At 53.1% G+C, this 12,123-nt stretch overlaps 4 protein-coding genes across 4 annotated transcripts; all 4 read left to right on the top strand.

The window, feature by feature from the left end:
* Positions 1–59: 59 nt before the first annotated feature.
* On the top strand, positions 60–2,922 carry IWZ02DRAFT_136958 (P-loop containing nucleoside triphosphate hydrolase protein). The gene is made up of 3 exons (XM_066761704.1): positions 60–257; positions 316–2,452; positions 2,504–2,922. Exons 1-3 carry the CDS (start codon positions 168–170, stop codon positions 2,722–2,724), a joined length of 2,448 nt encoding a protein of 815 aa, XP_066626351.1. The 5' UTR covers positions 60–167; the 3' UTR covers positions 2,725–2,922.
* Positions 2,923–3,593: 671 nt separating this feature from the next.
* On the top strand, positions 3,594–4,160 carry IWZ02DRAFT_136960 (uncharacterized protein). The gene has a single exon (XM_066761705.1). The coding sequence runs from the start codon at positions 3,677–3,679 to the stop codon at positions 3,974–3,976; it is 300 nt and encodes a 99-aa protein (XP_066626350.1). The 5' UTR covers positions 3,594–3,676; the 3' UTR covers positions 3,977–4,160.
* A 183-nt stretch (positions 4,161–4,343) lies between these two features.
* Positions 4,344–5,417, top strand: IWZ02DRAFT_467674 (aromatic compound dioxygenase; the record flags this gene model as incomplete). The annotated part of the gene is made up of 4 exons (XM_066768577.1): positions 4,344–4,661; positions 4,705–4,773; positions 4,798–4,850; positions 5,009–5,417. The coding sequence occupies 4 exons, from the start codon at positions 4,344–4,346 to the stop codon at positions 5,415–5,417; spliced, it is 849 nt and encodes a 282-aa protein (XP_066626349.1).
* A 973-nt stretch (positions 5,418–6,390) lies between these two features.
* On the top strand, positions 6,391–11,912 carry IWZ02DRAFT_136619 (P-loop containing nucleoside triphosphate hydrolase protein). The gene is made up of 2 exons (XM_066761701.1): positions 6,391–10,625; positions 10,682–11,912. The coding sequence occupies exons 1-2, from the start codon at positions 6,537–6,539 to the stop codon at positions 11,756–11,758; spliced, it is 5,166 nt and encodes a 1,721-aa protein (XP_066626348.1). The 5' UTR covers positions 6,391–6,536; the 3' UTR covers positions 11,759–11,912.
* Positions 11,913–12,123: the final 211 nt, after the last annotated feature.

The following is a 12,123-nucleotide window of genomic DNA, read 5'->3' as shown; positions in this document are numbered from 1 at the left end:
GGCCGCCCAGTGCCCGCCTCAGGTCACACACATAGTCGCCGCCTCCCTTGTGCCTAGTCACCGTCGTCTATGTACGCGTCGGCTATACCCACCATCCCACCTCTCTGGACATTTCCGGACAGCAGACACCTTGGCGACGCCCACACGGCGCCCGCGACCCGCCCTCCATGATGCGCCAGAAGCCCTCCGTCGCCATGCAAAAAACATACGACGACTGCTACTTGATATGCTCCACAGCAGTCTACTTTGAGACTCAGGTTTTTTCCCATTCCCATCCTCACGGCCTTGGTCGTCGCTCACCTCTGCCATTACTAGGGAAACGAAGCCGAGGCCTTGCGCTCGTGGCGGAGCGCACTCGATAACATCTACTACTTCAACGCCTACCGTCGCCCTGCTGCCTGGGCACCTAAGACCGAGACGGACAAAGCCCTGCAAGCCTCGCTCCAGGAACTCGAGTTGCAATGCAAAGAACGTGTCGACCTGCTTGAGGCCTTGAGTCAAAGTCGCAAAGACGGGAAGAAGGATGGGGATCCTGCGACCGCCAGTGGATTAGATTCCCTTCTAGCACGCGTCTCTCCCAAGCCAGACACATCGAGGGAAACAACAGGATGGTTGGGAGACGGTAGCGTTCCTGCCAGCAACTACTCAGATGTTGCACGTCCTGCCCTCCCAAAACGGCCGTCAATGCCAGTTTCCTGGAGAAGAAGCAGCGAGGGAAAAGTTCCAGGTTTATCTCCAGTCAACGGAATCTCCATCCCATCTCCCCCAGTACTGCCGCTCCCTTCTTCCCTGATGAAGCCATCGCGAACCCCAAGTCCAGACAAGAAGAAAGGTGGGATGCTTAAGACATTGAGGCCAAACAAAGATGGGAGGAAGTCATCGTCATCTTCGGCTGGACCATCCAAGCTGACATCACGTCCGCCCGCTGCGGCAAAAGCTGCTACGCAAGCCTGGGAATCGATTGCCGGTGCGAACCAAAGTCAATTGTTCTTGGAGCACTGCACAAGCAAAGAGGCCTTTCCTGGATCGTCTGCGGAGAGATTCGCGAAGCCTTCTTCAGAAGAACCTCGAAGATTGCAAAAATCATGGAGTCCGCCCGAGTCTCACTCGACTTACATCCGGCCGGCCGACGAGGAGTTTTCCAGCCTGCAGTCCTCCCAAGAAAGAACTCCAACAGGAGAAAACGGCCAGAAAACTGGTAATTTCGACATACCGGAGCGCAAGAAGCCTCCAACACCTCCGCCGCATCGTCGTTTGCACAGGCCTCTGTCATCAAGTCATGAAAGCGAATTGGACCTATGTCGGAAACCTCTCCCAGCATTTCCGTCATACAGGAGCGAATATCTTCCGCCGGAGAGGAAAAATGTTCCAATCAGGGGCAAAAAATCTCCCAGAATACGACCAGACCGTGCCAGGAAAGTAGCGGGAGGAGCCAAGACTTGTACACGTGCTGAGCCGTCCGAGGGCATCAAACGCAGGACAACTCGTGACAGGCCCGGGGTTCGAAAGGCAAGTGCTTCGAAGACGTCAATGACAAGCGAAGACGAAAGTACGAGCACAAGTTCCGACTCCAAAGAGCAACGACAGGAAAGCAAGGCCGATGGATCATCCGCATTGCTCGCCCGTGGAACAGACCAAGTCTCCGAGGATAGTGGAGGCGAAGAGGACGAATCGACGCCGGAAGGTCAGGCTTGGAAAGAGAGCATGGACCGCGTGCTAAAGCAACTTCCCAAGGGTGTCGATGCTGCCGCTGCCAAGCAGATCTTCAACGAAATAGTTATCCAAGGGGATGAAGTGCATTGGGATGATGTTGCTGGCCTCGAATCTGCAAAATCAGCTCTCAAGGAGACTGTAGTTTACCCGTTTCTGCGCCCCGATCTTTTCATGGGGCTCCGCGAGCCGGCCAGAGGGATGCTACTGTTTGGACCTCCAGGGACGGGCAAGACGATGCTGGCTCGAGCCGTTGCAACAGAGTCGAAGTCTACCTTCTTTGCCATCTCGGCTAGCAGCCTTACGAGCAAGTACTTGGGAGATTCAGAGAAGTTGGTCCGCGCCCTGTTCCAACTTTCCAGAGTTCTTGCGCCCTCGATAATCTTCGTCGACGAGATTGACTCTCTCCTGTCTTCTCGCTCCAGTTCTTCTGAACAAGAGGCCACTCGCCGCATCAAGACCGAATTCTTGATACAGTGGTCAAATCTCGCCAAGGCGGCCGCTGGAAGAGAACAGAGCGAAAGGGAGAGGGAGAAGGGTGACGCGAGTCGTGTACTTGTCCTTGCTGCAACCAATCTGCCGTGGGCGATCGATGAAGCAGCTAGGAGGCGATTTGTGAGAAGACAATACATCCCGCTGCCGGAAGACCACGTACGGAAAGCCCAGTTGCAGACTTTGTTGAGTCACCAAAAGCATAGCATTGGCGAAGACGAGCTTGACCGCCTTGTCGTACTGAGTGAGGGTAAGTGACTGATGAGATTTCTTGGAAAGTAAAACTAACCGATTCGATTAGGGTTCTCTGGATCAGACATCACCGCATTGGCAAAAGACGCAGCGATGGGCCCTCTTCGTAGTCTCGGAGAGAAGCTCCTGCACATGACCATGGAGGAAATCCGGCCAATTCAGTTTGAGGATTTTGAAGCGAGTTTGAACAGCATCAGGCCGAGCGTCAGCAAGCAGGGCCTCAAGCAGTTCGAGGACTGGGCAAAAGATTTCGGAGAACGGGGAGGCTAGTAGGTAAAGCAACCAAGGTGCTTCCTAGGAAGCAAAAGACCCAAATACTTGTGAAGATGTGCCGTGTTGCGGACGGTATCGGGCTCTATCACCGCAACGAGCAAAAGTTGCGACTCTCTAAGAACCACTGCAGCACTACGAGGAGGAACGGACCACCCAAACACCTTCTTGTCAGTGCAGACTCGGAGAAATATTGGTCCACACAGACGGTGTCTCCAGATGAAGGCCTCACTGCTCCTGTGGGGATTTCCGAACGAAGGAGGCAAGATTTTCGATTGACTTGTACTAATCAGGGAAGCAATCGTAAGGAGTGTGGAGAAAAGCAAATAAGCTACGGTCTGATTGGGCAGGCTGACAAACAATCCAAAGTATTAGAGGATGAAAAGACAATCTAGATGCCTTCTTGTCGAGCTTTTCGGGGTAACGGTCCTCGTTGTGGGAGCTCGGGCCTTGGTTCTTTTCAGGTCTACAGGGTCGCCGGTAAAGTCTACCACCAGCCAGCCAAATGGTCAACGTATCCAAGCAAAAGCAACAATTTTCGGCGTGCGAGGAGCCCGGTCTGCGTAAGAGGTCCAAGTCGTTTCATCTGTGTAGCAGCGGAGGACAGCGTTGATTGCCTACCCCTGCAGCTCCAGCCTGCCTCGACTTCCAACACAGCACAGTGCCCTTGCAGCTATGAGCAAGAATGTTTACGCGTTCGATCACTTTCACCTTGGAGTGAAGGTGCCGATGGGCGACAAAGTCACTCCTGCTGCCACATTAACTACCTACTACCTAGCCATTAGCCAGGCAGATCTGCTCAAGGCACGGGCGTTGTTTTGTTTCGCTCGGGGCGCAGCCGCAAGATGACTCGGCGGAAGAAGTCGCGACAAGTTTCCAATCAGCCGTCTCCGGTCGGTGGTAGAATCGTCCTCGATGGTGTTGCTCCGGGCGCCAAGGCCAGCGCCAGGCGATGCTGACGACCGGGACTTCTCTTCGCTCGTTGCCGCAGATGTGCTGTGTCCAAGGCGCGTCACCAACCTACCCGCCCATCAGCACTGTCGCTTTACTCATCTCCTTTTTGAATCTGGCGTCGAGTCGCATGCTTGTCCTACGGCCCAGAGCCTTTGCGTTTTCCGAGCACGTCCCTGGCCTTTTCTGGTGGATGGCGTTGTATCGTTGGTGGTCGAAACCTTGTGTTTTTTCTTTCTTTCTTTGGGCCGCGGAAAACCAGCATGGGCTATGGTCTGAAAGCGGAGCACATGTTGGTTGAGAGGTCTCTTCGAAATGACGCGAGTGTCCGTCCAGCGCATCTTGCGTGCATCATGAGCAACGTCTGCATCAGTCACTGTGCCCAAACTGTCTTTGTGGAGAAGTGAGCCTACATGGGTGTAGAACACGGCCAGACAGTGCATGATTTCTCGCGGCCATCCCAAATAGTGTTCCCTGTCTCTTGTCTGCTTGCGCATCCAGTATGGATCTTCATGTAAAAGGCTGGTCGCCGTGCTCTGTCCACGCGTGGTTGTGTGTTCAAAGGGCCGTGGTACTTTGCTGGTTGACCTCGCTCTCTATCCAAAACATATTCAGTCGCTCTCTTTTCCTTTCTTCAATTTCTCCCACAATTTCTATTGAAATCCATCATGTTCAACATCAAGACTCTTGGTGCAGCAGCCCCGAACTTGCTAGCTGCCATTGAAGCGGTTGCTCTTCCAGGCCATGACATCAAGGCAGAGGCCTCGCAGTGCAGGTCTGCGTTGAGCTCTTTCGAACGTCGCTCGCTTTCCCACTGCCAGGAAAAGCCGAAGGCCCGCGGAGTGCACGATAAGAACATTGCTCGTCGTCATAACATGGCTGAGAAACTTCGAAAGCGTCACCTCGTGAAGCGGGATCTTGCTACGTTCGTTAATATGTCCCATGCCAGCAGCTTGATCGGCATCACACCTCAAACGGATCCCAGTGTGCTCTTTGCCGGCAACAACTTCATGCATCCTCGGACCAGAGACCACGCAGGGACCGTACTACGTCTCTCAGGAATTTTTCCGCTCCTACATTACCGAGGATCAGCTTGGCGTGCCGCTTTAACTTGACGTTCAGGTCGTCGATACCGAGACTTGTGAGCCTCTTTCGGGCGTTGCTGTGGACTTTTGGTGAGCTCCAATGATTTTTGCCGAAGAGAAGTAAGGCTTACAGGAGTTCTCCTAGGCACTGCAGCGCCACGGGTGTCTACTCCGGTGTCACTGCCTTGGTCAATGGCAACGAATCCGACGAAAGCAACCTGAACAAGACCTTCTTGAGAGGAATTCAGTGTGATGCAGTTCATCTCCATTGTCCCTGGTCACTACACCAGCCGCGCCACTCACGTCCATCTGCTTGCGCACTCTCCGGGCAACTGGTCGCTGCTTGAGAACGGCAACATCACTGGAGGAACTTCGACGTCGCATGTTGCCAAGATTTTCTTCGATCAAGACCTTCTCGAGACGGTTGAAGCGACCGCTCCTTACAACACCAATACTCAGGAGTTGACCCAGAACTCGGAGGACAGTATTCGTGGGCAGGAGGCCGAGGATGACATGGATCCCTTTGCTGAGTACGTCGTCCTGGACGAGAACGACATCACTGCTGGTGTCTTTTCCTGGCTCACTATCGAAATGAACGCTTCGGCAACGTACAGCGTTTCTCCAGCAGCTGTGTACGCTCCAACTGTGGCTACATGACCAACTCGAGCGGTGGCATGGACGGCGGCAACAGCTCTGCTCCTCAATCTTCTTGAACAGGCTGATCATTTAGGACAACATGATGGTTTGTATAGTCCTATTCTAAGCAGGATTTTGTTGGTCGCGTTTTATCTCCTGTTGTACGTTAGTCTGCAGTCGCTTTCAAGCTCGTACATGGCGACGGGAAGAATTTCAACGTAGTTTTAAAGATTCCTGACCCTCGTCACGATCTGCGACCGTCTAACTTTATTCCATGGAGCTTAAAGCTTAAGAGCACCAGCCCTGTCGTCTTGAGTCCTCGCGTCCTACCCTCGGGCTTCGGTAATGACCCTCGGACCCACGGACATCGAGGGCCTCTATCTCGACATCAACATCTGACTTGTTATTGGCCATGTACGCCCGCCAGCTTTCAGGTAGTCAAAGTCGAAACTATTTCTTGGATGGTTGTAAGCCAGAGTCTGCGAAATGTGTGTTTCTTTGCATAGCACATTCCGGAGGTGGCCGGATGTTGGACACATCGGCGGTCTTTGAAAGGGAAAAAGGTCACGCCACTACTGCCCACCCAAAGAACAGGAGTGTCAGTTGAGCCATGTTTACTTTGGATTCAACGAAATTGCTAGCTCAAACACTTTGCAGCGGAGGGCCCGATCCGTGTTCTCATTTGGGATAAACCATTCGGCGGTACAGAGCCTTTGACCTGCGATCCACGATGCTGCAAGTCCCAAACAGCGATGAGCGGGCAATGACACGGAAAAAGAAGGCAGTGGATGAAGAGGGGTCATTCGTTAGGCAAATAGCCTGCCTGGTGGACACTGTGTATGTAGATTGGTGGAATGGATGCCCGGATATCTGTGGACATGCCTCAGGTGTGCCTTGTACATCTGTGCACGGACCACAAAATTCACGTGATCATGTTTATCTTCCGCGGAAGCTTTGCCGCTCCGTCCGTCGCGTCGAGACGCGCTTTCCGACCCCGAAGGCAAACAACAACCTCCTCAAGCCTGAGCAATCCCTGCGACCTTACCAACCAGCACCTCGGCCGATCTTGACCGGAATCCGATCGACAGAATATTGTGGACAAACCATGAGAACTTGTCAGCCTTGCGGAAACCCGCTCAAATGACCCGGGACAATCTCAGAACGCACATCTCTTGGTTGCTTAGCTCTAAGCCATTTATCCCGCCGGGAGGGCCACACGTTGCCGTCTCTGAAATTGAAGAACCCCCAAGCTCGAATACCGTTGGCTCACAGGACGTAACTACCGCTCTCGACACCTCTTCAAGGAATGCTACGTGGCGCGAGTCCGATGCGTTGCAACCTACGGCTTACGACCCGCGAATATATCCCCAAAATTCAATCAACACAAACCACAGAGGACGGCTTGGGTCCCACGACGAGCTAGAAGATCAGGGTCCAGCAGCTGTGACTGATATGGCGAGGTTAAGGGTGGCACCGGGCTCCGCGTCAAGACCACGCCTTCTGCAGGCCGACTCGGGTCGCCAGCAGCCAACCCAACCCAATTTTGCAGAACAGCTTAGGGATCGGCTTGCATCTTTGGATAAGGCTGGATCTTCGACCCCAAAACCTGGCAACAAGAAGGCTCTCTTGAAAACAACGCCCAAGACGAAGATTCGACACGAAAATTCGGCGCAGACCCCAAGCTCAGCATGGGACGATGAACGGCTTGACTCAATCGATCTCACAGAGTTCTCAGAAGGAGGCTTGCTACCATGGGAAGTTTTCGTCAGTACGAGAAAAAGGCCTAGTCCTGGGTTTGAAGTCAGCATTCGAGAAGGGCCAACGCCTCGCCGACCCCGTCTGGAGCCAAGCCCGCCCATTGCAGTACCTGATGCTGGTGATTTCGTACCAGTTGAGGCATACGACGAGCCGCCACCGCCATATTCTACCGTGGCAGAACGGACTGCTCCCGAGGGCGCATCTCTGCGTCTATCTAATGCAGCCAACACGACCTTTCAAGGTGACGCGTCTAGTCCGATCGAAGACCGAGACACTCGTGTGACCGAGAGTCCAGTCCAAAGCGTGCCCAAAAAGCGAAAATCACTGGATCTGATGGGCTCCGATTATATCAATGGAATAGGAGAGTCCGTAACACTTCGGAAGCCTTCTAGGTCACCGCAAAAGGCTGATCATCCAGCCCGAAACACTATTGGAAGACTCGGAAGCCGCAGCCCTACGAAACCATCCTCAAGCAAACGCAGAATTGTCGCCGACTCGGACGAGGAAGATGAGGATCTTGGTGCATCTGACATCAACCGAGGAATGAAAAATTTGCACCCTGGTACTCCTTCTGTCTGTCCTGGAAGTCCAGTCGTTATATCACCATCGAAAAAGCCCACATCCTCACGGATATTTGGCAGAATTGAAAACACTCGATGGCATGAGGATTCCCACTCGCAAAGAGATCAAACCACCCTCCGCTTGGATGAAAGAGGGTCGTTATGTGAAAAAGGGAAACATGAGACGACAGTCAGCTTTTCCATTCCATCCACTCCTTCTTTCCGACAAAACACGCCTCAATTCACGAGAGCTGAAGATGAAGCTGTGTTGCGCTTCGCAAAATGGTCCGATAACGAAGTTGAGAGCATGTGCAAAAGCCTAGACAGCTACGTTGTGGAATTGTCTCGAAGCCAAGGTCTTTACCTGTGTGATCATGGCGCACCGTCAGCCGCCATCAATGAGCAAATCCTTACGGCCAAGCAGCGATTGGCTGCCACAAAGCAGCTCAAGTTGATCAAGCCTGAGTTCGCTCGTGCCGTGGGAGAGAAGGAAGAATTCGTTTCCAAAGTGATGGCCGCAATTCGAGATGGCAACACGGTGACGGATGATCACGAATTGGCGGAACAGGGGAAGCCTTTTTCTATACGCCTGAGGGACGTCAAGAGGAAGGTTGTGCAGCTTTTACGAAAAGCTGGTTTCATGGAGCGTTCCAGCGTTGCTGCCTTGCCAGGAGCGCTAAACTCGAGAGACGTCATTGTCGAATCGACTCAAGTCACTCCAGCTACTAGATCTGTGGCAAACTACGATATACCTACGACGAGCGCCCCCGCGCATACGCAATTCGTACAGCAGACGCAGATCCCTGAAACATCAAAATCTTCGCGAATACCATCAACCCAAGCCAAAACGGAGTATGAAGATGAAGTAGATACATTCAACGAGGGATGGGAGGATGACATGGCCGCACTTGAGAACGAAAATGACGAGGTCGCCTCTGTTGATCACCGCCAATCAAATGGGCCAATCCCACCAAAGCGCAGTGTCACCTTCGCAGACGCAGACGACTCCGGAACTTGCTACTCCGATAGAGAGCCGCGCATACGGTCGAGGATTCCGACGCCAGCGAAAAATACGGTCCCATTCGATGAGGATGATTTTGAAGATGATGGCGACCTTTTTTGCAACAACATGGGCACTCCACCTGCCCAACTGTTTGACGATGATGTTTTTGAGGTTGATTCGCTTGACGATCAAGACTATATGGATTTTGCCGACAACGTCGAGAGTATTCGACGTGGTGGTTTTGAGCGAGATCGAGGTTCGCGCGCGATTCTCCAGGAAACATCGGGAAATCAAGTAAGCCCCCGAAAACCAGCTACAAAGTCATCAAAGTCAGTGACGTCCCATGAGCCTCAATATCCGTGGACGAACGATGTCAAGTCGGCACTCAAAAATAGATTCCAGCTGCGCGGATTTCGACCACATCAGCTGGAGGCCATCAATGCAACTCTTTCGGGCAACGACTGTTTCGTTCTTATGCCGACTGGAGGTGGCAAGTCGCTTTGCTACCAATTGCCCTCCGTCATTACCGCTGGCAGCACACGAGGTGTCACGGTTGTGGTGTCACCGCTTTTGAGCCTGATGCAAGATCAGGTCCACCACCTGAAACAAATCCACATCCAAGCCTTCTTCATCAACGGGGAGATGGACCAAGACAAACGGAGACAGCTTCTTGACGCCTTGCGTGAACCCCAAGTTGAGAAATTTGTCCAGGTGCTGTACATAACCCCGGAGATGCTAAGCAAAAGTCAAGCCACGGTCAATGCTCTCCGAGACCTGTATCGACGGAAGCGTCTGGCGAGGATCGTCATCGACGAAGCGCACTGTGTAAGTCAGTGGGGCCATGATTTCAGGCCAGATTACAAAGCCCTGGGAGAGATCCGGCGGCAGTTTGTCAATGTGCCCGTCATGGCCTTGACCGCTACGGCCACGGAAAACGTTCGAGTTGACACGATTCACAACCTGGGCATACAGGGATGCAAGGTTTTTGCTCAAAGTTTCAACAGGCCCAACCTTTACTACGAAATCCGACCCAAGAAAAGGGGCTCTGAAGTTCTTGACGACATAGCCGAGCTGATCAAAACCAAGCATCGGAATCAATCCGGCATCATTTACTGCCTGTCGAGGAAAAATTGCGAAAGCGTGGCAGAGCAGTTGCAACGAGAATATGGAATCTCGGCGCGGCACTACCACGCCGGATTGGAGTCAGAAGAGAAATTGGAGACGCAGAAGAAATGGCAAGAAAACAAGTACAAGGTCATCGTTGCCACCATAGCGTTCGGCATGGGTATTGACAAGCCCGATGTACGCTTCGTCATACATCACAGCGTTCCCAAGAGCCTGGAGGGCTATTATCAGGAAACGGGCCGTGCAGGGCGCGATGGTAAACGATCTGGATGCTACCTTTACTACGGCTACCAAGACACCAACCTCATCAAGTCCATGATTACCAAGGGAGAAGGTGACGCCCAGCAAAAAGAAAGGCAGTTTGCAATGCTGCGAAATGTCGTCCAGTTTTGCGAGAACAAGGCCGACTGTCGAAGGGTACAGGTGTTGGCCTACTTTGGCGAACCTTTCGACGCGGCAAGTTGCGGAGGGCAGTGCGATACGTGCAACACCCATGTCAAGTTCGAGATGCAGGACTTTACAGGTCTCGCTGCAGACGCCGTTCGACTCGTGCAAAGAATTGGGGGGCAAAGAGTAACGTTATTGTACTGCGTGGACGTGTTCCGCGGTGCAAAGACGAAAAGAATCAAGGAATCGGGGCACGACAATTTGCCAGAAGCAGGGGCAGGAAGTAACCTGGACCGTGGAGATGTTGAGCGCATATTCCAAAGGTTGGTCAGCGAAGGCGCTTTAATGGAGGAGCATGCCACAAACCGAGCTGGTTTCACGTCCACATACATCAAGGTAGGCATACGTCATTTCCCCAAGAATCACATTTCGACATGACTAACACTTGGCAGCTGGGCGACAGAGCGCAAATATACATGGCAGGGCGGCGTCGCCTGGAAATGCCTGTCCGAGCATCATCCAAGACTGCGAAGGCGTTGACAAGGGCGACATCAAAGAAGAGGAAAAACGCGAGTCGAGAAGTGAAACCCCTTTCTACGAATGTCTCGTCTCCTATACAGCCCAACCCAAGGCGTAATGTCCGCGCTCGGGTCGCATTCGATGATGACGACGACGAAGATGAAGAGGATGCCTTCGAGCCCATGCCAGAGCCGAGGGGGAAGCGAAGAGGTGTGATTGCATCCAAGTCGTCGCAGAAGCAGCTTGGCGAACCGATCACAACGGACGAAATGATGGCACAGCTCAGCCCGGTGCATCAAGATCTCATAGACAATTTCGTGGAGCAAGCTAGGGCTGTCTGTGAAGACATTGTCGTCAAGCGGGGCCTTAGCAAGAAACCCTTCACGGACACGGTTCTCCGCGAAATGGCCATTCAATTCCCATCGTCTCTTGATGAAATGGGAGAAATAAAAGGCATACTGCCGGAAATGGTTCGGCTGTACGGCGGCAGGATGCTCGAACTCGTGAAGAGGTGCAAAGAATTTTACGAGGAGTCGATGGCGAGGCAGGCGGAAAGTGAGCACGTACCGGCGGATCCTAACCACGAGGTGGTGGTTGTGATCAGCGACGACGAGGCGGGGCGTGAGGTTGAAGAGGAGGAGGAGGAGGAGGAGGCGGATGACTTTGACCTTGACGAAGACTCCGGGCCGGCGCCGGAAATGCGCAGCTCATATTTTCAGGAGGATCCGGAGGTGGCTGCATTCAATGCGCGGTTGGAGCAATCCCAAAGCACGTCGAGAGCGGCAGGCGGGGGTAATGGCAACTCGTCTCGTGCGCAAAAGAGTGGTGGTTCCAGCAAAGGCAGCCATGCGAGCAAAACGTGGCGACGCAATTCAGGAGGCTCGAGCAAATCACGGAGCAACGGGACGGCGAGCAAGAAGTGGACTAGCAGACGAGACTTTGGAGGAGGGACATACAAGGGCAGCAAGAAGGGAAATGGTGGTGGAGGCATTGGTATGATGCCGGCATGAATTTTCAGAGCCAGTCGGCTGTTTCGGTTGCGGCGTTTTTGGGGACAGGGAGGCGTTGAAAGGGTCTAAGGCAGGTGCGCGAAAGACACGTTGCGTGCCGTGGCGGATTTTCTTGACCTTCTTGACATTTTTTTTTTTTTTTTTTTTTTTTTTTTTGCTTAGGTAGGTCATTGATGAGGGCAGAGGCATGGCGGGGTCAAGTTTGTTTGGGAACGGGACAAGGAGTGGCCTGGCACAGCTTTTCATGGCATGCAACCGTGTTTTTAAAGCACATCCAATCAACCATTGTCCATGGCGCTAAATCAATTGCTGGTGGTCGCGTGCCGAATCATGGCCCACTGTCGGGACGGGACCGAAGACCCACG

The sequence above is a fragment of the Phyllosticta citriasiana genome (assembly GCF_038021145.1).
Source record: "Phyllosticta citriasiana strain CBS 120426 chromosome Unknown IWZ02scaffold_2, whole genome shotgun sequence".
Taxonomy (NCBI): Eukaryota; Fungi; Ascomycota; class Dothideomycetes; order Botryosphaeriales; family Phyllostictaceae; genus Phyllosticta; species Phyllosticta citriasiana.
Note: the sequence above shows the minus strand (reverse complement) of the source record. Positions and strands in the feature narration are given on the sequence as shown.